The sequence below is a fragment of the Vipera berus genome (assembly GCF_964194415.1).
Source record: "Vipera berus genome assembly, chromosome: 17".
Lineage (NCBI taxonomy): Eukaryota > Metazoa > Chordata > Lepidosauria > Squamata > Viperidae > Vipera > Vipera berus.
Window position 1 is genome coordinate 53,869 of NC_138220.1, and position 26,162 is coordinate 80,030.

General features: G+C 59.8%; 2 protein-coding genes across 3 annotated transcripts; both read right to left on the minus strand.

The window, feature by feature from the left end:
• Nucleotides 1–178: 178 nt before the first annotated feature.
• EFHD2 (EF-hand domain family member D2) lies at nucleotides 179–4,303 on the minus strand. 2 transcript variants are annotated; one of them, XM_081341290.1, is made up of 4 exons: nucleotides 4,062–4,303; nucleotides 1,280–1,427; nucleotides 1,069–1,203; nucleotides 179–825 (listed from the first exon to the last, which is right to left on the minus strand). In XM_081341290.1, the coding sequence occupies exons 1-4, from the start codon at nucleotides 4,289–4,291 to the stop codon at nucleotides 691–693; spliced, it is 648 nt and encodes a 215-aa protein (XP_081197416.1). In that variant the 5' UTR covers nucleotides 4,292–4,303; the 3' UTR covers nucleotides 179–690. The 2 variants fall into 2 exon arrangements, with proteins under 2 accessions (XP_081197416.1, XP_081197417.1); XM_081341291.1 differs by having other exon boundaries at nucleotides 691–863.
• A 2,869-nt stretch (nucleotides 4,304–7,172) lies between these two features.
• Nucleotides 7,173–24,907, minus strand: FHAD1 (forkhead associated phosphopeptide binding domain 1; the record flags this gene model as incomplete). Its single annotated transcript, XM_081341287.1, has 28 exons — nucleotides 7,173–7,878; nucleotides 8,687–8,852; nucleotides 9,008–9,228; nucleotides 9,482–9,577; nucleotides 9,698–9,807; nucleotides 10,422–10,548; nucleotides 11,153–11,282; nucleotides 11,803–11,962; nucleotides 12,554–12,660; nucleotides 12,927–13,008; nucleotides 14,426–14,636; nucleotides 14,756–14,845; nucleotides 15,476–15,583; nucleotides 15,695–15,829; nucleotides 15,937–16,007; nucleotides 16,650–16,848; nucleotides 17,176–17,328; nucleotides 17,735–17,809; nucleotides 17,995–18,102; nucleotides 18,186–18,290; nucleotides 18,724–18,789; nucleotides 20,344–20,474; nucleotides 21,382–21,505; nucleotides 21,606–21,836; nucleotides 22,554–22,618; nucleotides 22,803–23,082; nucleotides 23,708–23,914; nucleotides 24,812–24,907. The coding sequence occupies 28 exons, from the start codon at nucleotides 24,905–24,907 to the stop codon at nucleotides 7,780–7,782; spliced, it is 3,753 nt and encodes a 1,250-aa protein (XP_081197413.1). The 3' UTR covers nucleotides 7,173–7,779.
• Between the last annotated feature and the right edge of the window lie 1,255 nt (nucleotides 24,908–26,162).

The following is a 26,162-nucleotide window of genomic DNA, read 5'->3' on the forward strand; positions in this document are numbered from 1 at the left end:
TCCAGCTCCCATCATCCCCTGCCGGAAAACAGCCGGGGAACCTCTCAACATTCTGAAGAGTTTAAACTCCAAACCTCAGGTGGGAAAGGGTCCCCCCAGGGCCCCCCCCACTCTCCCTTCTCAGGGAAAGTGGTCTAAGGGGCTCCCTCAAAGGAGACCCTCCCCCAGACCCCCCCTGCCATGCCTATCTCCTGCCACCCCTGTGGGTGTACACTTTGGGGAAAGCAGAGTCCGAGCAACGCACAAAGACAGCATTTCTGCACAAACAGCGGGATGGGCGGGTAGGGGGAGTGGGGAGACCCCATCCCACCCCAAACAGCAGGCCACATCCATGTACCACAACCCCAGAGGGAGAACGGGATGATTCACACGTCAAGTCTGCAAAACTGGGACCGAGAGACAACGAGAAGCACGAGACCAACGAAGACGCCGTGAAAGAAACACTGAACGGCTGGCTCGGGGGAGTGGGGAGGGGGAAAATAAGGCCCAAATGGGTCTGGGGCCTCCAAGGTCTGCCTTCTTCCCACCAACCACGCTGGATCGCCAGCTGACCTGGACCCTCCGGCTCCTGCGCCTCTAGTAGTCACCTGACCCACAAATGGTGGCCAGTTGGGGGGGGTCTTGCAAAGGGGGAGGCTGGTTGCAGGGCGGATGGGGTGATTGGGGGGGGTTCTGGCGGGGGGTGGGGGGCTACTGCCCAAAGGTGGACTGCAGCTCCTTGAAGGCCTCCTTCCTCTGCTTCAGCTCCTCCGCCTGACGCCGCTTCTCCTCCTTCTCCGCCTTGATCTCCTCCTCGAAGCGGCTGGTTACGTTCATCGCCTGCACCTGGGGGGAGGGGGCAGCCGAGGAGGGGGGTGTCCCACCTTTATTGTTTTTGTAAGTAAATTAAGGAAAAGATCGTACCTGATCCCCTTCCTTCCGCCTCTTTTCCCAACGACCCTGTGAGGTGGGCCAAGAGAGTGTAACCCAAAGTTGCCGGGCTGGCTTCCAGGCTGGACTGTGTGAGTGAACCTGCCACCCCCCCACCCCCGGTCTTTAGGCCCCCTTGCTGGGGGCCCCCCTCCTTACTTTGGCCTCGAAGAAGCTCTTGGCCCCCTTCACGCCCTCCGTGGAGACGTCGATCTCCGAGAGGCGGGCCAAGGCGTGCAGGCCGCTGTCTTCCTCCAGCTCCCCGGCGGCCGCTTTGCGGAAGATGAGGAGGAACTGGGGGGAGAAGATGTTTGGCCAAATTCCGCCCCAGCCACGGTTCAAGGGGTGGGGCGGGAGGAAGGACCCTCACCTCCCGGAAGCTGAGCTTGCTGTCCACGTCCTCGTCCACTTCCTTGATCATGGTCTTCAGGCCCAGGTGCGTCTGGGGGGCCCCCAGCTTCTCCATCATCCGCTTCAGCTCCATCAGGTCAATGAAGCCGTCTTTGCCCGCGTCGTACCTGGGGACGGGGCCAAGACCGAAGACCCGATCAGCCGGCGGCCAGACCCTCTCCCAAACTGCTGTCTTGCCCAACTGACACGCTCCTCCTGGGGAAAGCCGGGTCCCTCTCCAGCAGCTCTGGACCAATGGGGTTGCCGAGGGCTGCACGGTTGGAGCCATGCCCCCCCCTCCCCGAGGCTGCCGACAAGGGTGTAGTTCTAATAACCTGTTATTAGAGCCGAGTTGGCTGGGCTGCCATTCTGCTCGCCAGTCACGTTCGCACTGGGGCCTATCCAGGTGTGATCTGCCACCCGCACGCCTTGCAAACCATTTCCGTTTAGTGCAGAAGTGTGTGGGGGGGGGCACCCAACCAGTCAGATTCAGGGTCCCAGAAACAGGGTAATGAGGTGGGCCAGGAAGATGCTTATAAAGAACCAGGAGGGGTTTCGCAGTGCCCAGATGTTCGGGGGGGGGGGGAGAGAGGGTGCTTCAGCAACCAGGAAGCCAGGAAGGGAGCGGGGGCTGCTAGCCAGCCACAGCTCTGCTCTTGGGTGTCCTTCCACAAGATGTGGTGGGGCTTAGTCATTTCCCGGAGCAAAGACTGAGCTCCCATGCGCGAGGAGTTGGCTAACCAGCTCCTGTGCAAACTTTCTGCTCAGGCGGGTGCCAACTGGCTCCTTCCGCCTGCCCCGCCCCCCGCAGCCGGCCTGCCAGGGTGGCTGAGCAGTGAAGGACCCTGCCTTCATCTCAGGCATGCCCCCCCACCGGGAGCCACTTACAGCCTGCCAAGCAGGAGGGGAGCCTTGCAGCAGCCTGTTTTGCAAGATTAACCGATGGAGCTCCCTGCCACAAGGGACCATCTTACAGAAGCCAGCCAGGAGAGAACCTGCCCAGGTTGCCTGCTTTCTTCCATGACCCCCCCCGCCCCCGCACAAGCAGCAGCTCTCCACACAGGAGGCTGCAGAGGGAAGAGGCGCCCAGAGGAAAAGCCAAGCGAGTCGATACCCAGGAATAATAATCGCCACTGATCAAGCCTGACTCCCACAGCATCTGTTCAGGTCCTAGGATGGAAGGCCACCAGGAGATCGGGGCATCGGCCTGCCGGTGGTTTCTGCCGTGGCTGCATTTTTCATTTATTTGTCTGCTTATTCTATGTCTACAGCCACTGAGTCTCAAGCGAGGGACTCTTAAGCTGGACCCATGCAGGGCTTCTCCCCACGTTTTTCTCTGCAGAATCAGTCAGTAACGGACTGCAGCAAGCCCTTCTGATGCCTAATTCCCCTTTTTTCTCACTCAGCTGTGACACTGCACAACCAGCACTTGTCAAGAATGCAAGGTGCGGGTCTGCTTTGCCTGAAGGGGAGAGCCAGGCCAGCCAATTTTAAAGCCCCCACCCCCGCCCTCACTGCCCCAGCCCAGCACCTACAGGCTGGTCAGCCGTGGGCTCCGAGAAGCCCCACGTTCAGCCCCTCCTGCGTCCAGCCAAAAAAGACTCTCTGGCCCCTAAAAGGATCAGAGCGGAAAGAACCATCCCCAAAGTTTAATTTAATTTAATTATGGGACTTATATGCCGCCCTATCTCCCGAAGGACTCAGGGCGGCTAACAACAATAAAAACAACAAATACAAATATTAAAAGAAATTAAATTTTACAAAGCCCCACTAAAAACCAGTAAAAATTAAAAACATAATTAAAGCCCCCAACGTCAGTCCAGGTCGGCCACGAAAGGACCGGAGATCTGGGGCCGTCCGAAGCTCTCGGGGGAGCTGATTCCAAAGCGCAGGCGCCCCGACAGAGAAGGCCCTCCCCCAGGGGGTCGCCAGCCGACACCCTGAGGAGGCCCTCTCTGTGTGAGCGCACAGGGCGATGGGAATGGGAAGTCGTTCCTGGCAGCGGTCCTGCAAATATCCCGGGCCTAAGCCATGTAGGCTTAGTTCCAGGATTCAGGAAGACTATCCCTGAATAGTGAAGCTCCATTAAGCCAGAGTCATTAGCCTAAATTCCTTGGCAAATCAGCCCATAAAACAACAATAACCCAAGTCCATTGCAGCCCCGAATGTAACACCGGCTGCATTTCCACCTGGCGCTCTCTTGCAGACCACCTGGAAGGCGGGGGAGGGGGAAGGGGAATCAAAATCCCTAACAAACAGATCGCGGGCTGAAGTACCAGCCCCCCCCCCGCACGTGCCCTTCGCGAACGACGCCCTGCCGAAACCTGCGGGGAAACCCGTCGGAGATGCGGTCCTCTCCGCCGGGGCTGCGCAAACGGAGGGGAATCTGTCTCTGGCAGACCCCCGCCCAGCCTTCGGAAGGGGAAGCCTTGGCCTTTTCCGCTACTTTGGACTCCAAGTCCCATCGCCCCACCCAGCCCAACCAGGCAGGTTCCAAAGCCGAGGTGGCCTCTGCACGTGCCCAGAGGGCGCTTTCCCCAGGACGCAAGCGAGGCCCGCCTCACACGTGCCCGCTGCCCCCTCTTCTCTTGGCGCCGCTCCGCTTTGGAAGCAAAGCCCCCAACCCTCCCTCCCTCCCCGCTTGCCGGGCAGCCCCGAGCCCGCGTCGGCGGGGCGGAAGAGGAGCGGGGGGAGCAGGAGCAGCTTCCTTTGCAGCCCCCCCAAAGACTCCGCGAAGCCCCCCGGGGGAGGGGGGTACTCACTGGCGGAAGAGGCGCTCCATGTCCTTGATTTGCCGGCGGGAGAACTCGCGGAACTCGCTGTAGGGGCTGAAGACGCGGTGGGCGCCGCCCGGCGAGAGCTGCCCAGCCGGGGGGGCTCGGGGGCCCGGCGACCCCTCCGCTTCGCCCTCCTCCGCCGCCGCCGCCGCCTCGGCGCCCCCCTCCACGCGCAGGCGGCGGCTCAGCTTGCCGGCCAGCTCCTCCGTGGCCATCCTGGCGGCGGCGGCGGCGGCAGCCGGCGCGCCTCCCATCCGCTGGCCAGCCGAGCCCGGCTCCGCCCCGCCGGCCACGGGAAGGGGGGGGGTAAGGGCGCCGAACCACAGCTCCCATCATCCCGCGGCCCGGGGCTGCTGGGAGTCGTAGTTCCCCAGCCTCGCGATCCCCCTGCAGGACCCGGGAGCGGAGAACTACAGCTCCCATCATCCTGACTCCGGAGAGGAAGCGAGGGCAGGTGCGGACCCAGCCGAGGCTCCGCGCTGCCCTTGTTGCGGGCCAGGCTGGAGCGGAGGGTCCGGCACCCCAAGCTCCTCTCAGCCCCCCCCCCCCCCGCAATTTAGGCAGGACCTGAAGATGCAGGCATCTCCTCCTCTTCCCAGCAAGGGCAGCCCCCCAGCTCTGCTTCTCTCCTGACAACCCCCCCCCAGGGAAGCCCAGGGGGGCTAAGTCCGCAAAAGCTGCCACTGCCCCCCCCCAGAAGGTCCACCAGGCCACTGAGGTAGCTGTGACCTGGTGCCGATGGGCAGGGAGCCCGGTGGAGGAGAGGGACGCGGTGGGGGCAGGGACCACAAATACCAAACCCCTCCCTTGCTGCTGCTAAGTTGGGAAGTGGTTTGGGAAGCGCCAAAGACCACCAAAAGCAGATCCCTTGCAAACGAGGGAGATAAACTGAAGCCTCTTGGAGAGCACCTCTGCTCCTACCTTTAGGGGGATCTTGGTCCCCTGAGGACCAGGCCACCTTTGGGGTGAGGCCCCGGGGCCTGTGCCCCCGACTCAGCCCCAGAGACCCTCCCAGCTGCAGTCGCCCCCTTCTCTTCCAGAAAGGGTTCAAGGGAAGGGGAACAGGGAGGTGGAGGCCGAGAACCAGCCTGCTGCAAGAGGGGGGAGGAGGAGAGCAGAGGAGTGAAGGGGCCACAGAGGGGAAACCCCCCCCTTAAGCACCCGCCGGCTTTCCTGCCAGCCTCAGTGTCCCCTGAATGGAGCCTGTTCTACGAAAGCCGAAGCTTGGCAGACGCCGTGGTTGTCGCCTCCGTCTGCCTTGGGATCTGTGTGGGTGCAGATCTAAGCTTGAGGGAATCGGGTGCCAATGTCTGTGTAGGAAGCCCCCACCTCCCCCCTCTATTCAAAGCAAATGCGATAAATGAATCATTTACTCCCCAAGAAGCCCCTGGTGGGGTCAGGCCTGGATAAGGGAGCACTTTTCCTGCCAGTTAGGCCCCCCGCCAAGCCCCTCCGCCTTCCAGTCACCCCCTCGCCCACCACTCCCCGATCCTTCCCCAACGCCCAGCAGCTCTGTGGGGAGAGCCCAGATCTTTCCCCCAGGACCGTGGGGAAAGCCGAGGCGAGAGCTGGTTCCACTCGGCCCTTTCTCCCTGCCCAAAGGGAGAAGGCCGTTTGGGGGCTCTCCCCCCACAATCCAGTCCAGAGGATGGGGGGGCAGCCAATGACCGGTTTTCTAAAATGCCTCATGGAGCTGTCGAAGAGCCATCGGCCATCTTGAAAACCCCCAAGCAAAGCCGGGCCTGAAACCCAGGAAAGAGTGGGGGGAGTTGGGGGGAATGGGGAGAGGAAAAGGACCAGTGGAAACGGCTGTTTTCTAGGAAAGCTTGGCCTGTTCAAAACCCTTCACAAAATGATGGAAACAGTCTCTACAGGTCCTATGAATCTGTTCAAGCAGACAGTAACATAGTTGCTGTTCGTTATATACACAGCTACCAAAAGTGCAGGATAGAAGACAGAGTATCAAACTCCTGAAAAACATCCCCTTCCTAAGAAGAAACTATAAGAAAATCTAAAGCTTGTTTGCCATAAATCCACACGGATTCTTCTTCCTGGGTCACTTCCTGCTTTAATATTAGTATGTTTACAATTTAGCCTAAACCTAAGCACCTTTGATTGCTATCAGTGAATCTGAAAAGCAAGTGAGAAAAACACCCCCCCACCCCACCCCACCCCTTTTCTCTTACCTTTCTGAGCTGGCGGCCGCATTCGGGCCGTGCCCCAGGCCAAGAACGGCTGTTTGAGCCAGGGATCCCGAGAAAATGTCCTCAAAGGGAAAAGCTAGGAAAACAACGCCTGACTGAGGTTTTTTTTAAGGTCAGTGCTGTAGAAACGGGGAGAGAAGCGGAAGGAAAAAAGGATCAATCCCAGGACAAATTTCACAACGGGACCCCTTTGCTTTTCTTACTTAAATAAAGATACTTTGCAGGTGCTCGCATTTTACCCCAAAGTGAAAATCTGGGATCTCTGGCTGAAGGCGCTCCTCTTCCCGATTTCCCATCTCTCCAGGGCCAGCGAAGAAGCAGCTGTGTCCTTGTGGGTCCCCGGCGCCCACTGGCAAAGAGCAAGGGGGCCGTAAGGCAACTCCAGGGGAGGATTTTGCCACCCGAAAAAGGGGGCCCTTCACTTCTCCGGCATCCTCTCGAGGAAAATGCAATTCCTTCTCTGCCCTCCGGCCGGCCGGACGGAGACACCGGAGGAACTCGCCAGCTGACCAGCCTTTTTGCCCGGATCGGGTTTCCCTCGGGCTGAAGAGGGTGGGCTTCTGGCAGCAGGGCAGGCCGGGTGGGCTTCTGGTAGCAGACGGGCACCTCCTTTCCAGCCTCGGGCATTTTCAGAGGGAGCCACGGACGGACCGGCACAGAGGGCCAACAGCTCGCGTGGAGAGGAGAGAGTTGAACTGACGGACAGGCCCTCTGGGGGACGCTGGGACGGGCTGCAGCGGCAGAGCCTCCCTTGACCCATCTGCCTGGGCTGCCCACCGACGACCCGCACTCCTTGGCAGCGGGCACCATCCTGCCGGATCCTCCCCTGCCGTCAGCCTCCGGGCGTCCCCACTGCACCGGCCGGGACCTGCTTTGCTTGGGAATCCACCTCTGAACTGAGCGCAGCCATCCTGGAGTCCCTGCTGCTCCCAGATTTCGGCCTTCACCCCATTTAAAAAACAAAGGGATGCCCCCCCCAAGTGTCCAAGTGAGAGCTCAGGAAACCTTGGTTCAGCCAGAAAGGCCAGAGTTAGCAGGTGGACGTTGCTTAGATCTGGAGGTCAAGAAACACAACCTAGGAGGAGACAAGCAACGTCCCTCCTCGGACCCAGAAAACTCCTCGTGTCTGTGAAATGCCACGTATCAAGTATCACCTTACCCCCCCCCAAAGTCCCCATGAAACGGCCCACAGGACCCACTTGTTCATTATGAATTGCTGTCCCAAGCCCTAGCCCCCTCCCCAGTGACGAGGCCTGGCTGAAGCCCACCCCTTTCCCCAGAGAGGCCAGCTGACACGGGTGGCTGGGCTACGGAGCGTTTATCCATCCTGGCCCCCTGGGCCTTTGTTCGCAGCCGAGGCACTGGACGCATCCAGAGAGGCCAACGGCCGTCCGGACGAGGCGCCTACATCTTTATGAAACACATCAGTTTTCCACCGTTTCTCCTATTTACAGCGGCAGGACGGTCCCTACCCCACAGCGCTCCGGAAAGGGGGCAGCCTAAGCCCAGCCGCTGCAAGACACTCGGGGTCTGCCGGCCTCCCTCGGCCCCTCAGCTGCCTTCGGACTTTCGGAGGGCGGCTTCCTTGGGGCTGGCGTCTACAAAAGGCAGGGAGGGGAGGGCGTTTTAAAGAGTGACAGCGTGGCATCTGCAACCGTTTATTCCCCTGTCCTGCCGAAGGGTTGGAAGAGGACCCCCCCCACTCAGTCTGGGCGACCCAGTCTCCCTTTCAGCCCCCCTCCGACTTCCAAAGCTCCCGTAGGGACAGCCCTCCCCTCAAAACGTCTCCTCCTCCTCCTCCTCCTCCTCCAGTGGCAGCCACGCAACAGGCACCTGGGTGGCTTCGGCTCCTTCCGCTTTCTGCCCTCTCCCCAGGCCTGAGCTGGGGAGTCCCTATTGGGGGGGAGGGGGTCCCCGATGGTCTAAACCAAAGTGAAGGGCAGGCCAGGCCTCTGGAGACGTCACGCCCACTGCAGGGGGTCGGAAGCTGCTTTGGGCTCCAACCGTGCCATCTCCTTAGACTGGGATGAGGGCTCCTATTCTGCCTCCCATTGGGGGGCGCGTGCATGTGTCCCTGCCGCCCCTGGCCCCGTGCTGCCCTGCCCTGTCCCCGTGGCCGAGTCCAGGTGGGAAGCAGACCGTCAGAAGTTAAGACTTGCAAGGGGAGAGCCTGGGGTGGGGGGAGGGCCACCAGCTGGGATCCTATGCCCCTGCCCCACCTGTCCGCCCCACAGGAGGGTCGAAGGCCTGGCCTCTCAGGCAGAGAAATCCATCCTGCCACGGCCACTGCCCTTCGGCTTCGATGTCCGCAATCACCCCCTTTGCCCAGTCCTTCCCAGGGAGAGGCCGGTCGGACGCCACAGGCCTGCTTTATTGTCGCCTCCGCCGGTCCCGGGTGGCCCCTACCTTGGGCTTCCCGAGGGCCTTGCTCAGTCTCTTCTCTTTGCTCAGCTGCAGCCGCGTCCTCTCCAGAGCCTCCCTCAGCAGCGCCTTCTCCTCCGCGTCCCTGTGGACCTGGTCGGCCAGCTTGGCCGCCTCCGACTGGCAGGCCTGCAGGCTGCGCCTCTTGCTCCTGCGCGGGGCAGGGAATTGGCCTGGGCTGCGGACCCCCTTCTCCCGAGCCCTGTGCTCCTCAGCAGCCGCCCGTTCCCTGCTAGCCGAGTGCCCCCTTTCCTCCTCCTCCTCCTCCCGACTTGCCGTCCCCCCGCCTGGGGCTGGCGGAGGTACCTGAGCTGCCCGGCGTCCCCCTGGAACTCTTTCAGCAGGGACTCCTTCCTCTCCAGACGGCTCTTCAGCTTGCGGATCCTGTCCAGCAGCAGCTCCAGGTCCTGCTGGCGCAGCAGCCGCACCTTCTCCCGCTCGGCCTGGGGCAGGTGCTTGAGGGTCCGCAGGCCCGTCAGCTGCTCCACCTCCATCAGGCCGGAGAGGCCCCGGACAAGGCTGAGGTACTGGGGGGGAGGGGCACGGTGGGTCCTTTGACTGAAAGGCCCAGCCAGAGGGGGGGAGGTGTGGGGGGAGCCACCGCAGGCCCAGGCAGACCCCGTCCCTGCACCCAGAGCAGAAGAAGCGCTGCCCAGACTCGCCTGCTTGCGGCCCACCTCCCTCCCTCCCCGACGCTCAGCCCACTCTCCGCTTCTCGGGTCAGGCTGCCATTCGTGAAGCCACGGCTCGGGGGACGGGGGGCCTCCCCTCCTTCCCTACCAGGTGCTCGCTGAGGTCCAGCGCATCTGCCATCTCCAGCCTTGCGGTCCTCTCGGTGGCCACGTTGGGGTCGATGCCGGAGGGCCCAGCTGGAGGCTCCAAGGGAGGAAAGGCAGTGAGAGCTTCTGAAGCACCTGCGGGGACTGGCGCCTGGAGCCCGCCTGGCGCTTCTGCCGTGGCCGCCTCTTCAAGGAGCCCCCCGAGAGCTCAGATTACCTGGTGGGCATCCATCGCCACAGTCAGCACCGTCGTGGGGTCCTTCCCCCTCGCCTCCTTCTCTGCCGGCCCTCTCCGTACGACCAGAAGCGGCTCCGAGTTCTTCGCGTCTGCAGAGGGAAAAGACGTGGCTCCATTCCAGGTAAGGCAGGTTTTTGGGGTGGGGAGCTGGACCGAGGCACGGTGGCCACCTTCCTCACTGTCCCTCCACCGCGTCTGAACGGGACGGCTCTTGAAAAAGATGGGATCCACTCGGCACAGAAGAACCCAAAGAAGCGCCGTGCTGGGGGCGACGGACCACGAATGCCGGAGGCCAAGCGGCCACCCAGAGCGAGTGGTCCCCACTGGGGGGAGGGGGGCTGGCCTGAAAGCAATTGGGGTGAGGATGTCCCCACCACCCCAAAGCAGACGCCGAACTGCAACACTTAACATGAACAAGGACAAAAGTCACCGGCCGCTTAGTTTAGGCCGGGGCTCTCCAAACGTGGCCACTTTTAAGACTAAGCTGGCTGAGGAACTCTTGGAGGTGAAGTGCCCAAGTCTTAAAGTGGCCACGTTTGGGGATCCACGGTCTGGACCTAAAGGCTGCTCCTTCCTGGGCGTTCCACACCGACACACACACACCCCGATAGCCAAAAGGAGGCCTCTCCTGCCCTCGGCCGTGTCTCCAAACGGGGGAGCAAACGGGAGCTCCCCACAGGCCCCAGCCAAGCACCCGACTCACCCTTCTCCAGCTTCCGCAGCTTCTTGCGCAGCTCGGCCAGGGCCTCTTTCTGGCGGTGGATGACCTCCTCGTGGCGGGAGCCTCTGCACCTGGCGCCCAGGTCGGCCAGGCACAAGAGGGGGGGCTCCTGGAAGCGCAGAGACACCCCCTGGCACTCAGCACTCCCTCTTCGAGCCAGAGGGCACGGGGGGAGGGGGAACCTAGGGGCTCCTGCAGCTCCCTGGCCATTGGGCCGGCCTCTCTTCCCGTCTCTTCGGTCTCTCTGCTCCCAGAGGTTATTTGAGGTCACCCTGCCTGGCTGGGGATGAGCGCTTCAGGCAAGGCCGGTGGCAGAGGAGGATGGGCACTACTGGGCTACTTCGTGACCATCGGCAGCCCAGCCATGGCCCCTGGCCAGTGGGAGCCACCCTCCCCAAAGGGCAAGGAGGCTCGGGAGCAGCCCCACCCAGCCCCCTCAACCCTCCCAACTCTGTGGGTGCCCAGGATCCCTCCCAACCTGGCTGGCAGGCAGAAGGAGAGCAGGACCAGGTGGCCGTTCCCTCCCGCAAGCTGCCGTGCCAGCCCTTCGTGAGCAATTAGAGCAACAGTTAGGAATGACAAAAGGTGCGATGAAAACATTGGCCGCTTACGGAGAGCGACAGGCGGGGATCCCTCTGCGCAGCCCCCTCTGGGCAGAGACCCCGGCAGGCCCTCCCCAGCCTCCGGAGGACTCCCGTCGGCCCCCCACTTGCCTTGGCAGCAGGGGGGGTCTCGTCCTGCAGGGCCCCCATCGTCTGCACGCCCTTGTGCTGCAGAACCCTGGCCGGCTCCCCGGCCTTCGCCTCCTGCGCCAGCAGCTCCTTCACCTTCTCCCGGGCCTTCCTGCAGCAAAGGCGGGAACGATGGAAGCAGAGGACACACACGGACGGACACACACGGACACACACCCTGTGGCCATTCCCAATTCTGCCCCGTGAACCTAATGGGCTCAGCAGTACAGGGAGTCCTCGACTTACGATCACAATTGAGCCCAAAGTTTCTGTTGCTAAGTGAGACACGTGTTAAGCGAGCTTGCCCCCATTTTACGACCTTTCTTGCCACACAGTTGATGAATCGGTCACACGGTTGTTAACTGAACCTGGCTCCCCCCTTTGACTCGGCTCGTCAGAAAGTCTCAAAGAGGGAACACGTGACCCTGGGAGGCTGCGACCGTCGTAAATATGAACCTGCTGCCGAGCGTCCCAACTTTGATCCCACGAGCGCAGGGAGGCTGTGACAGCCGCAAGGGTGAAGGACGGTCCTGGGGCCCTTTTCTCGGCGCTGTTGTAACTTCGACTGGTGGCCAAGCAGCCCCAAAGCCTCGGGGAAGGGGGGAGGCTACGTTCCCGGTGAGCCCCCTTACCTTAACTCCTCCGTGGTGGCTTGGAGGTGGCTCTCCCTCTGGGCTAGCCGCCTGGAGGTCTCCGCCAGCTTCTCCCGGAGGAGGCTGAGCTCCCGGGCCTGGCTCTGCACCAGGCCTCGCTTCTCCTCCAGCTCCGCCTTCTGCTTCTCACTCAGCTCCCCTGCGGAGAGAGGTGGGGGCTCCTCAATCCCCCACCGCCCCCCTCCTGGAGCCTCGCCCCACGCGCGCTCTGGGCCCAGAGGCATCCGGTCGCACGGCCGGCCAGGGTGGCCCCCTCACGGGGCCCCGACGCCCTGCTTTTCTCACCGGGGCCGCCCTGGGCACCCGCCAAGAGGCACAAGCGATCAATTCCCACCATGGGAGAGAGGAGGGCGAAGGGGACGGCAGAACCGTTTTACTTAGAGAGAGGAATTTATCTAGTTCTGTTTCTACTTGGAAAGTGGACTCTGGGCTTCCTGAATAAGAGGAAACGTTGGTTTTAGGTTTTGATGTTGAGCGTAAGTTCGTGGTTATGGAAATGGCTTGAGAAGCTGAGAAACACAAAGCCAAAGGTTGAAGTTTATCCTTCTTTTTGTGCTCTGCTGCACTGTTTCTTTGCCCCCTTCTCTTAGCTTTCTAACTTTTTCCTTCTGGGTTATTGTCCCATCGTAAACTTTAATTAAAAAATTCAAGCTGTGCACAGGCACGAAAAGACAGCGGATGGAGGAAGGCGTTAAGAATCTGTGCCCAAAGCGACACCCGTGTCACAAACCAATCACGTCGGACATGGTGGCTCTGGCCTGGCAAAGTTCCTTCTTCAGCTCCTCAATGACGGCCTGGTTGGCCTGGATCTCCTGCTTGGCGGCCGCCAGCTCCTCCCTGGGAACAAAGGCAGAGAAGGGCAGGCTCCGTTTCAGCGGAGGCTTTTCATTCAGCGAAGCATCGTCTCCCTCCCACGGAGGCCGAGGCCGGTCGGCCACAGCAGAAACGGGCTGGGAAGGGCTACTGGGTCCCTTTCCCCACTTCGGCTGCCCAAACCGGGAGCGAGCAAGGGGCAGGGATGCACCTGCGGGAGGCCCTGGCCGCTCCTCCCCTTGGAACCCTTTCCCTGGTTTCTTAAGCCCTCCAGCCAAAACAAAACTTACTTCAGGAAAGTGTGGAACTCGTCCATGATGCACAGCCCTGGGGAGGCAGGCAAGGGGGCCTTGCTAGGCTCCGGCTTCGTTTCTGCAGGGGAAAAGAAGTTGCGGAAGAAATGCGGAAAGCAGTCCGGCACCTTTGTTAGAAAAATCAGCTTGATTTTCCCCATCGGGACAAGCGCAGAGAAGAAGAGAATCAGCCCAAGAGAAGCCCTTTCCCGAACGTTCGTGAGCCCACAAAATGTCCTCTTAGAATTGCTTCCAAATTCCCCAGACGGTTCTTTGCCTCAAAGAGGCGACTCCCAGCCGCTGCAGCTGGGATGAGGGCGGCAAGCAGGGCGGCCCTTTTTTTCCCCTTTTAATCCCATTTATATCCCGCCCTTCTCCGAAGACTCAGGGCGGCTTACAATCTAAGAAGCACAAACCAATGTGCTTAGCAATAGCAGCCTTCATTCTATGTATATGCCTGCTTATTAGGCCCCCCCGCAAGCGACATTTTTACAAAGTCAGCTTATTGCCCCCAACAATATGGGTCCTCATGTTACCTACCTCGGAAGGATGGAAGGCTGAGTCAACCTTGAGCCTGGTGGGACTCGAACCTGCACTAATTGCAGGCAGCTGGTGTTACCTAAGGAGGCATTAGCCCACTGCTCCACCAAGGCTCTTCATGGGTGGTATTCGCCTTACTCATCAATTTCTTTATCTTCCAGTCTGCCCTATGCCCCTTTCAGTTTGTGCTTTGCTTGCTAAGTTACAAGCCACCATCTTTGCTCAAATGGCTAAGCCTTGTATCAGGCTACCAAGGAAACGGTTCGCCTTATATGTGGCTGGGGTGGCTGCTGGAGTCCTTACTCAGAGCCTTGGTACTTGGTCTCACCCAGAGGCCTGTTTCTCCGAACAGCTTGATCTTATTGCTCAAAGATGGCCAGCATGCCTTTTTTATTTATTTATTTATTTTAATTCCATTTATATCCCGCCCTTCTCCGAAGACTCAGGGCGGCTTACAATTTAAGCACAAACCAATGTGCTTAGCAATAGCCTTCATTCTATGTATATGCCTGCTTATTAGGGCTTTCGGGCCCCCCCAAGCGGCATTATTACAAAGTCAGCTTATTGCCCCCAACAATCTGGGTCCTCATTTTACCTACCTCGGAAGGATGGAAGGCTGAGTCAACCTTGAGCCTGGTGGGACGCGAACCTGCACTAATTGCAGGCAGCTGGTGTTACTTAGGGAGGCATTAGCCCACTGCTCCACCAAGGCCCTTTGCACTCGGCTGTGTCTCCGGTGGCCGGGACGGAGGAGCCAGCCACGGAATCCGCCTCGCCTCCCTTCGCCCGAAGGCGCTCTTGGCCCACCTTCGCCTCGGGGTGGCTCTGGTGGCGGGAACAAGGGGAGCGGAAGCAGGCCGAACGTCGGCCCAGAGGCCAAGGGTTTCGGTGCGGAAGAAGTCCAGAAAAACCAAGGGAGGCCCCTCCTGCCTTGGGAGACTCTGCGCTGCACTGACCTCTCGGCCGGGACACCCCCCGGTCCTCCTCCGCCTGCTGGGCAGCACTGACCAGCCTCTCCTCCAGCTCCACCACGGTCCTGGCGTGCTGCTTCACCTGCTCCTGGTACTCCGAGATCTCCTGCCGGTGCTTCTGCCTCAGCGACTCTGCCTCCGCCTCCAGGCCCTGCAGCTGCCTCTCCCGGGCCGACAGCTTCTCTTCGGCCATCGCCTGGCAAGGGGGGAGGCAGGGGGGCACCGCTGGACGTGGCCTGCCCTCCCTCCAAAACTCCCCCGAAGAAGAAAGGCCGGGCTCCCTCCGGGCTTCTGGCTCCCCCCACCCCCAATTACCTGTCCCCTCTTGGCATCCTCCAGAGCCCCCAGAGTCTCTTTCATCCTGGCATTCAAAGCCCTCTCCAGGTCCGTTCTCTGTTCGATCACCTGCAAGGCAGGGAGGGGACGGGGAGGTGAGCGGGAGAGGGCCACGCTGCCCTCTTGGCCAGCTGGCCGAGGTTTAAAAATCTGCTGCAAGACATTCAACCCCAAGAGAAAAATGTGGGCTGCAAAGGTCCGACTAAGTGCAGAAGGGGTGTGTGGGTGTGGGTGTGGGTGTGCTCAGATAAAACTCCCTCGTTGGCCTTAGGCCCTCCCAGGGCCCTGCAGGGGAGCCGGACGCAGCCATCCACGGCCGCCACCACGGATGCTGAGGCTGCTGCTGAAGGGCTGCCTCTGGAGGACGGCTCTGCCCCACTCCCATTTGCAACAGGAGGAAAACCATACAGGTAGTTCTCCACTTACAACCGCTTGTTTAGTAACTGCTCAAAGTTGCAGCAGCACTGAAAAAAGTGACTTAGGACCATTTTTCACACTTGTGACCATTGCAGCATTTCTGTGGTCAATATTCAAAAGCTCAGCAACCGACACACATTTATGACGGCTGAAGTGTCCCGGAGCCACCTGACCCGGACCAGCAAGATCGTCCCTCCCACCCCCACCCCCAAGCCTCCCGCTCTGTGCCCCTCCTCCTGCCAGCAGCGGTGGGGGCTGGAAGAGGGCCAGCCCGGCACCCACCTGGGAGAGTTCCCTCACGTCAGCCTCCAACAGGCGGGCCCTCTTCCTCTCCTCTGCCAGGGCTTCTTGTGACTTGGCTTCTTCCAAGGCAGCCCTTCCGGCCAGGATCTGGGGGGGGAAAGGGACCCTGGCCGGTGGGCGTGCCTCAAACGAGGGCTGGAGGCTGGCAGAAGCCCCCCCCCCCTTTCTGGCCTGACAAGAGCGGGACCTTTGGCTCACCTCCTTCTGCTGTTTCTCTTCCTCCCGAATCTTCCTCTCTCTGGCCCGAAACTCTTCCTCCAGCCGTGCCTCCAACTCTTCCAGCCTCTCCCGCAGGGCGGAGCGCTGGGACTCTTCTGCCCTCCGCAGCTGGTTCTGCAGGGGAAAAGCTGCACCCTCAGAGGGGCTGAAGGGCAGTGGGGTGTGGGCGTGGGATCAGCCAGACAGCGGCAGCTGCGTTACTCCAAAGGGGGAGCTGTTACCTGCAAGGCCTGGACCTGCCCTGTGACGCTGTGGTGCTGGTCCAGCAGCTGCTTCATGTAGGTGCCCATTCCTGGCAGAAGGGAGAGCGGAGCTGAGGGCTGGCATCCACGGAGGGTCCCCGAGTACCCTTTGCTCATTTGGTGTGTGTGTGTGTGGGGGGGGGAATCGTTCGGGGCCCGAAGGAGCGGCCATCCTCAGACTGGACCAGTCCTGAGAGAGCAGGGTCCCTGCCAAGGACTCTGGGAGTTGAAGTCTCCGTATCTGCAAGAGGCCCAGCCTGAGAGAGACTGTTTTAAATGCAATTTAATTCCATATAATATTCAAGGACTTCCTTTCGGGTTCACTCCTGCCCCCTTCGGCCACATTCAGGGCAATACAAGAATGCCAAGGGGGGGTTGGGGGCGCTACTACATTCCTGCTCACTGTAGAAATCTACCACTACAATCCAGACTTTTAGGGGCTGGAAGAACCCAGAGGAGGCAAAAGGGGTACCAGGGCGTCCATAATTCCCCACAAAAGAAGGCCCCAAACATTCCGGTCTCCCCTTGGGCGCCCAGCTCCAACCCAGCCTGGCTGCTGCTGCTTGGGTTTCGGGGGGGGGGAGGGTTCACGCTTGGCCCTGCCTGCCCCCCCCCCAAGGAAACTCCTCCCTCTCTGCAGGCCGGATGGCCTTTCAGCAGGGCAGCTCGGCTGGGAGGGAGGGGAGACGGACCTGGGTCGCCAGCCGGGGCATCCACACCCATGTTCCGGAGCAGAGACTCCAGCGCTTCTACCCAGCCCAGCACACCGTAGAGGATGCGGGCTAGGGAGGCTTGGATTCCTGAGGCCAGGGGGGCCAGGAGGGGCAGGCTCTGCAGCCGGGTGATGGCCTCCTTCAGGCTCCTGGCAGAGAAAGGGGTCTTCAAGAACTCCTGGGGCAGAGAAGGTGAGGGGGGGGGGAGAGACACTGTCTGAATAGGCATGGCGTGAAGCAGCCTCTTTCCTCATGTGGTCATCAGGACTTCTGGGGAGGAGACACCCCTCGCCTCCTCCCCCCACCAGGGCAAGGGACGGTCTCCATGCTGCAGCCAGCGAGGGCCAGCTCTGCCCCAGGTGGGGAGGCTAAAGTCCTGCTTCCTCCAAAGGGCAGAAAGGAGAACGGCGCCCCATTTTCGGCAGCTGGGCAAAATAAGGCCTCCCCCCCACCAAAGGCTCAGCAGGGCAGGTATTCGGGGGGCAGGGACTGGGGGGGGGGAGACCTGAAATCCATCGAGCGACTTCTTCAGCAGGGCCAGGTTGGATGAGAGTTTCTCCATTTCCAGGGCCTGGATCTGCATTTCCTTCTGCAGCCCTGCCTCTTTCTGGTCAGTGTCCTGCTTACCCTCCTGGACCTGATGGATTTGCTCAACAATCTGGGGGTGGGAAAGGGGCAGAGAAAGTTGCTTTACCGAAAGAGCGAGCGGTGGTGCCTCTGATCTTGCTTACGGGCAGGATCAGGTTCTCCTTCCTGGCAGCGGCCTCCCCTCGCAGCCCAGGTCCAAGCCTTGCCTGCCCTCCTGCCTTTTGCTGGCATCCCCATCCTTCATGGGGAAAAGGGTCTGGGGGCTCCAGGGGCAGCTGTCCCCCAGGAAGAAGCCCGTTGGGGAGGGGGCAAGTGCGGCACCCGGCCAGAGAAAGAGAGGCTCTGCCCACACCTTCCCACCATTTCCATCGAGCGTCGAGTCGGCCCTCTACCCTCCTGGCCTAGCCACTTACGGGGAGACAGACCAAACAGGGGTGAGCCCCGTCCTGCCCTCCACTAAAAGACGAGGCTCTCACCTTTTCATCGCTTAGAGGTTTCTCGGGAAGTTCGGAAAAGAGGGCCTTCACGACCTGGTTCCGAAAACGCTGCGCCTGGGAGCAGCAAAGTTAAATGGCAGGAGGAACAGCCCCACCCCCCTGCCCCCCAGGTCAGGACAGAGCTGAAAGGAAGACCCAAGGAAGGAGGGAGAATCCAAGGCAGACGGGCAAGGGGCTCCTTCCGCCCCGGGAGAGATCCCGTGAGTGGGGGGGAGGGGCAGGGGGACCACCTGGCCTACCTGAGCGGCTGCCTGCTCCATCTCCGAGCGCAGGAGACGCTCTCGGCGGCCCAGCTCCTGCACCTGCAGGGCTCGCCTCTGCGCCTCTTGCTTCAGCTCCCCTTCGGCCTGAAACCGAGGAAGGCGGGAAGAGTGAGGCCGTGTGGAGGGACTCAGTTCCCACGGTGGCCAGAGCCGCCCTGCCCGCTCACCTGGGCGGCTTCCGCCAGCCTCTGGCTCAAGGTCTCCTGCTCTGCGCAGCGTTTTTTCATCTCTTCCTTGGACTGGCCGGCCTGCAGCTCCAGCTCCGCGATCCGCTGCAAAGGCACCGGGAGAGGGGATCAGGGGCCAGGATCCCCACTGGCCCTGACGACCGAGGGGCCCGGTTAGCGTGTGAGGAGGGCAGGGGGAGCCTTCCTAGGGAGGCAAAATTAGAAGGTTACAGAAGCCCAAAGTCAACGGTTTCCACCTTTGTGCCAATAGAAAAACAACGGAGGTTAGTAGGGGTTGAGACCCTGAGGACTAGAAGGCGTGCCTGGAGGGGGAACGCCCCTCACCCAGGGTTGCCGGCCTGTTAATCAGGATCCCTTCTGAGCGGAGGAAGAAGCCCTCGAACAGGAATCCGAAGAGGGCATCGAATACCTGGGGGGCAGGGGGGGTCTACTCTAAAGAGCCTCCCTCTCTGCGGAGGGGCTTTTGAAGAGCTGCGACTGGACACAGACGGGAAACACGGGGGGGGGGGGGACTCACGCTCTGATGGGCACTGAGGTCTCTGTCCCTGAGCTCCCGCTTGGTCTCCGCTTTAATTCTAGAGCACTGGAAAGAACGGCACGGGAGGGAGACGCGGTCAGCCAGCGGGGAAAGCCTGGCGCCACACACACACACACACACACACACCCCGAAAATCCAGCCACCCCCAATCCCTCCCCCATAAAGGCCAACCTTTAGATACTAAGACAGGAGGGGTGGGGAGGAGGCTGGTGACTGACCAAGCCAGAAGCATTAGGCCGAACTCGCCAGGGATCCCCCCTCTCCCCACCCCCATGCGCTGAAGACCCCGCAGGGGGACATCCGTCGGGCCTCTTTGCGAAGGCTGCCTTCGACTCTCCTGCTCTCCTTTCGATTCCCAAATCCTTCCGGAATGGGTTTGGTGCTTCAGGGAGGTGCAGGGATTCCGTGGGCCATCCGTGGGACCCTAACCCTGCAGCTTTTAAGAGGCGGTTCTGCTCTTTGGTCTGTCCGAGACTTCACTCCAGGGGACTCCAGCTTAGCGGCTCTTTTATCGACCCAGGTGCTAACCTGGCTAAGCTTTGGCTTTAATTTTGCCAAGGAGGCACCATTAAACAGCCCTGTAAACAAAGCTAGCAGGTTCCCAATCGATTTTCTAGTCCTGGGCACACACTCCGTGCAATCTGGCGCGTCCCACGACAAACATTAGCAAAGACAACTGATAACTGCCAGCACAACCATTTTTAAAAATGTCACCGAGGGACTATTTCAAGCACAGGAGCGTTTTACGCAACTGGCCGTCTGGGCCCAGAAGGCAGCCGGTCGGGGTTTCAGCCACGGCTTTTACAGAGCCGGAAAAACTTTGCTTTTTCTGCCCTCAAAAGATACCTCAGAGGATACAGGCACCTGTGGTTTTTAGGAATCACTTTTGCATAACTTCCACAATAAAAGTTTTTAAAAGGAAAATAAAGAAGAGAGCAAGATGCTGCAAATAATTAGATCGTTAAACAAATGTAACAGAACTCTGATTAAAACAGAACCAAAGAAGGCATAAAGCAACTCATAACGTTACAAATGCATAGTTTTTGTACAAAGTTTATCTCCAAACTGCTGCGGCTTACTATTAAATCCCACTTATTTGCTAATCCGAGGCTGAACTTAAGATTGGCTGTTTCCCTAGTAAAGATTTAGTTATCTCCATATCCTTACTAGATTGGTTTTCTGCAAATCGCCCGACATGTTTTATGATGCCTGTGTCTCTGACCTGCATTTTTATTCCCTACGCTGGACAGCGAAATAATCCCTTCCAGAACTTCGGCAGCTGGAAAAGTAAAATGAGTTCGCTGGCGGCACTTGGAATTTATTATTTCTTAGAAAAGAAAAAACGGGAGGCAACCCAGAAGAAGAAAGAGGAGATGGCAGGGAAGAGAACTATGAGGTGGGAAGTGAAGGCCTCAGCAGGGCAATAGGACAGCCCTCCCATTCCCCAAAGCAGCATCTGATTGACCAGAGAGGTCTGACCGGCAAGGCCCACAGAGAAGGGGAGCTCTTCCAGAAAGGGACACAGACATCAGCCATCACGGCGGGAGAATCGAAGGGAACCCGGCTGGATCTGCAGAATCCCGGAGGAGGAGCGCTGACCTGGGCAGAAACGTAGGCCAGCTGGCTGTCCTTCTCCCGGCTCTCCTGCCTCAGCTTCTCGGAGTCCGTTTTTAACTGCTGGATGCGCTGCTCCTTCGAGACCACGTCCTTCTGCAAACTGGTCACCAGCCCTGCCGGGAGCAGCAGAGGAAACCCAAAGCCATCAGCTCGGCTGCCTCCAGCTGTGGGGAGTTAAGGGGGTGGGGAGGGGAGGGGAGGTTAACTTGGCAACAGGAGGAAGTGGGGGGGGAAGGGTCGTCAAACAAGGCAGGAAGGAAAAAGGCAGCCTCTGTGAGGAACCCGTTTTTCTTTCAAGGACTGCCGAGGAAGCCTATACGAAATCGGAACACTCCCCTCCCTCCTTCCATTCAGTCTCCTCTGCTCCTCCCAGGCTGCCTGCCTGCACCAGTCTCCTTGGCAAGGTTACCGTTTGCCATTGCCTCCTTCCTGGGGCTGAGTGGGAGCGGCTGGCCCAAGGTCACCCAGCTGTGGCGGCTAGGGCGGGGACTAGAACTCACCGTCTCCCAGTGTCTAGCCTGATGCCTTCACCCCTGCCCCTCCCACCCCCTTCTTTGACCCAGCGCTCTTCTGGGAAGATAAGCCTTCTTCACGGGGAAGGGCTCCAGTTTTAGGCCACATCACTGACATCAGGTGGCCACACTGTGGGGCCCACAACATGTCCACGGTGGAAGGCGTAGGCAGTGGGTCCCCTCTGTGGAGGATTTACACCCGGCACCTGCTGTGAGGTGAGGCGGCCAGGCTCGATGTAATGTCTCTCTCTCTTTTCAAGAAATCTTGGTGCCCTTTCTGATGCTTGCTTTCTATGGCCTGTTTCCCAGGGCCACCTTGGCGAGATAGACGGCTGTGCAAACACCATGAATGAATGAATGAATGAATGAATGAATGAATGAATGAATGAACGAACGTTTTCCTCCTGTTTTCAGGAAGAAAAGGAAAGGGCCGGTTCACTGGCTGGCCAGGCGCCTCCTCTGAGCTTCTGGGAGGAGGAAATGAAGGGAAATAAAAGGGTGGCGGCACCTGTGGTGAGGGCGTAGCTCTTCTTCAGCGCCTCGTTCTCCTGCTTCCAGCGGGCGATTTGCAGGTCGCGGTCCGAGAGGGAGTGGTATAGGACTTGGCTGGTGTCTTTCTGCAGACTGGTCACCTGGGAAGAAAAACACAAGGGCGGGAAACACGGAGGTGAGCACACACGCACTCACACGCGCACGCAGAGCAGCACCCTCGCCACACGCACGCACGCGCACCTGCTCCTTCAGCCTCCTGATCTCTTCGGCCTTGGCTTCGGCGTCTTTGCCAAGGCTGGCCAGCTTCTGATGGAACTCGGTGTCCTTCTTGGCCAGGGTTGCCACCACCTTCTCGTTCATGGCCGAAATCTCGCGCTGGAGGTCTGCGATCAGCGTGTCCTTGCGGCCGCACTCGCTTTCGAAGGCGGACAGGCGGTTGATTTCGTCCCCCAGTCTCAAAATGGCCTCTTCCTGCACGAGGAAGTAAGTGGATGAAACAAGAGAGGGAAAGGGCCGTTTCCTATTCTTCTTCTCTGGCTAAATCCTTCCATGAGTGGACTGGTGGCCAATTCCCTAACTCCCTTAGGAGAGCAGGAGCCAGCACCAATGGCCGGCCAGCCTCCTCTGAGGCCCTGAGAGATCATCCAGCCTCAATGCTCAATCCTTGAGGGTGGGGGTGGGACAGGAGGAGATGGCCGGAAGGAAAGGCTGTTTCTGGCCATCTCCCTGGGAAGGCACCGTTTCGCTGACCACCTCCTCTTCCTCCGCCCTCCCTCGCCTGTTGTTTTTGTTTTTTACATTTTCATCTGTTCCACTTCGGAAAGGGCTGCTCATCCCTCCTGAATGGTTTATCTGGTCCCACTGATACACTTCCTCATGGTGGGTGCCCACAAATAGCTCTGCGAAGCCATCTCTTTCCCTCTCTCTGACCACAAGTTCTTGTCTGGGCTAAAATCTTCCTTTTCAAGTCCATCAATCTTCCCTGTGGTTTGCATTCCCAGGCAAGACTTTTATTTTTCTTAATGAGAAGGGTGATGGTCTCAAATGGCCATCACTGTGCTTGCTTCCCGCAAGTCAGCTTTGGTGCGAGAGACTGCGGTGCCTGTCTGGAGGGAGAACCAGGGTAGCCTTGCCCAGGAGAAGCCCTCACACTGCAGAAGGGCGTTGAAAGCAGAGGCCCTGGCTCACCTTCTCTTGGAGAAGCGGGTCCCCTGCGTGGCTGCTGGCCAGAGGGCCAGGGAGGGCTCCGCTGCCTGAAAGGGAACAGAGAAGAAGCGGGCAGCAGCCCACTGATAGGGATAGGGGGCCTCTCTTCCTCCCCCTCCCCCAACAGACACACTGCGATCTTTGAAGGAACGAGGGAGTGAAGCTCAGCTCCAAACTCCAGGCCCAGTTTCTGCTTTCTGGACAGGCCGCCCGGCTCAGTACCCGCCCTACCTGTGAGGGTGGCTGGAGGCCAGCTGGAAGGCTCGGGAGGGAAGGCGGAGGAGGAGACGGTCCTGCCCCAGGCGCTCCCGGGCGGCCTCTTTCGGAGGGGGGGGCGAGGCGAGGCCCCGCTTGCTGCGTAGGGCCAGCTGGGGCTGGCGGGCGAGGACTGCTGAGAGGGCAGCAACGGAAACTGGGGAGCAGCAGCTGCCGAAGGAAGGGGAGCTGCCTCCGCCACCCTCTGGATTTGGCCAGGCCAGGCAATGCGCCGATTCACTGGAGGACACGGCACCTGCTGGAGGACAGGGGAGGAATCTCGTCTGCTCCCAGAGCCTTTCCCGGGAAAGGGAGAGAGGGGGGCAGTTGGTTCGCCTCATGCTCTGTGGGAGTTTGAGCTGATTACACACAATGCTCCCCGCCCACAAGCGAGGGAGAGGGTCGGTTAAGAAATACGAAATATAAATCAATAGATGGCCTTGGCTATCACAGCTGGGTAAGAATGCCAGGGCTGCCAATGGGGCACGGGGACCTTACCCAAGCGAGTGCCCCCAGGCACGCTTGGTCACACACACCCTCCTCTCCGCCTTCACCAACCCTGGACTGCGAGAGGACAAATGCTGGCAGCTGGGGGAGGGTCTGCCCAGCTGAATTCTTTGGAAGAAGGCTGGGGCCATCTAAACTCTAAGGAACATTTCGAGGGCAGAAACAATGGCTTCTTCCACCCGAGTGGAGCCTGGGATCAGGGTCTTCAGCTCCCATAAGCCCCGGAAATCACCACGCCACACGTGGCGTGTGTGATGGCGATCTCTTGCTTGGGTCAAGCAGTCTCCTTTTAACAGCTGTCAGGGCCCAAGAGGGATCACAGGTGGGGAGGGGGCAGATTCTCTGGCTGCCCCCATTGCCAGAACCTTCTTTACCTGAGCTGGGTGGTCCAGGACCAGTTCGAAGGTCGGCCCACCGGAGCCGAAGTGCAGCAGGTCTCCCGGGCCCACCTTCACGGCCACGTTCTGGATCTGGCAGTCGTTCACAAAGGAGCCACTGCCGGTGTTGAAGTCCCGCAGAACAAAGCTGTGCTCGGCGTCGCTGAACTCGAGGGCGGCGTGGTGCTCTTCCACCCCTGGAGACTGAAGGGGACCTTTTTAATTTAACTGCACAGCATCCCAAGAGAGGCAGGGCCAAAAGGGGAGAGGGAAGAACGGGGGAGGGAGGTGTTTCCCCACATCTTTTTTTCTTTCCTGACTAAGATGATTTGGGCTGCTTCCCACACATCCAAAACCAAAGCTCTGACCGGTTTAAAATCTCACGTCCGCCGTGAGGCAGCAGAAAGACAAAAATTAAAGTACACCAGCATTAGCTTTGGAAGGCGGGGGGTCTCCGGATCATGTTGCAGATTGTGATTAAGAACTTACTAAAACCAGCAAGCGTCTGCGAAGGAACCCTTGCACCAAGGCTGGACTGAGAGTGCTGGGTTACGAGTAAAAATCAGCAGCAGTTGAGAATCACCAGTTTGGTGTCCCAATTCAGGCATCAGGCTAGAAACTGGGAGACTGGGAGTTCTAGTCCCACTTCACACACAAAGCCACTGGGTGACCTTCGTTCAGTCATTTTTTCTCACCCCTAGGAAGCAGGCAAGGGCAAGGCACTTCAGAAAATCCTTGCCAAGGAAACAGCAGAGGCTCGTCCGGGCGGCCTCCAAGGATTGGGCGGGATCGAATGGAAGGGGAAAAAAGGAACCCGTCAACCTCTTGGGCTTTGGCCCTCTGTCAGTAACTTCTGCACCTGGGATGCAAGCGAATGGGTGCACAGACATGTGGAAGCGCAGCTCGACAAGCAAAACCTGGCCCACCCACGGTATAGCAAGTCCTACCGGTCTTTTACATTCAACGTGAAGCTTCTCCTTTAATTCTGAGGTTTGAACAGATTCAACGGAGTAGGAGAGATGTGGGGGAGGGAGCCTCCAGAACCCCACCAGGGGTGACACGCCAGGACAAATGTCCAACCTGGAACGTTTGTGCTTTTACCTTAAGCACGATGTCCGAATCATCGTGCTTTCCTATCGTCGTTATCTTTGGCCTGAGTGCCAAGATGCCATCGGAGCTCCTTAGAAAGGCCTTCATGCTCTCTGCCGGACGACGGACGGGCTGAGAAAGCACAGACTACGTTGCTTAATTGGGGATGCCCACCCTGGGCTCAGAGGAAAAAATCCCTGCCAGCATAATTACCCAGGAGGAACTGGCAGGTCCATGGCTGGAGTGAGACAGGCAGGACCCTGCAAAGGGGCAGAGCAAGGCTGAGCACCCCCCCCCCCTGCAGAGCCTGGGGCAATGGGGGGAGAGCTGCTGGGGAAAGTCTCACCCCCCCTTCCGCTTCTCTCTCAGCTGGGAGGGCTCTGCCTTCAATGGGGAGCCTGGCAGCCCTTTTACTGGGGGGGGAGGGGAGAGGAGAGGCACAGCCTTTAATAGTTACTGTTCTTTCTTATTATTATTTCTTATTAATATCATTTTGATTGGGATTAAGATTTAACCTTCGACTCAGTGTTTGGGACTGGTAAAAACAGTTCAGGCCCTGACCAAGAGCAGTTAAGGTGGCTCTGGCTATGTATCGTATTAAGAATAACAACGCTCCCCTGGTTTTCGGGGGGGGGGGTCCTCGGAGCCTGGCCAGGGGAGAGGACCCCCCCCCACAGCCAACGGCCCTTCCACCGCCACCCCCGCCCGGCCAGGACAGCCTCCCTGGGAAAGAAACATCCCGCCCCCCCCCCACGGACCCTCGCTCTGCTACCCCCACCCGCCCCGCGCAGCACCCCCGAGGCACGCGGCGCTCTGCACACGCTCAGAGGCACGGCGACAAACTCACCGGGGGCTCCTCGTGCGAAGTCGGCGCGGACCCGCCTGGGCGCCGACCCGTCTCCCGCCAAGCGGATCTCTGCGGCCACCGCTTCCGTGTTGCGCCGGGGCGGGGCCGTTCCCATAGAAACGGAGCGCAACTGCCGCGCCCATAGGCCAGCCTCGAGCAGCGGCCCCGCCCACCGTGCCGCTCCCTGAATTCCGCAGCCGTCGGGTCTCGGGCGAGGATGCTGGGAGTCGAAGTCCTCCCCGGATAAAACCACAGCGGGCGGCTTCCCAGGGCGCAAGCAGCACCCACCCTTTTCCCAGCAATGCCCTGTCCGCACAGCGTGCAAAGTTCTGCCCTGTGGCACCTTTTGACAAGGAATGACTCCCCCTCCTTGTTGAGTCTTGGACCCCACTCTGGATTGGAACCCCCCCCAAGGTGACCCCCAGGAGATCCCAGTCTCGGGGGGGGGGGCTTGAAAGACAGCCAGCAATCCCAGGAGCACCACCGGGGGTGCAAACACCAGACCCTCAGCCCTCC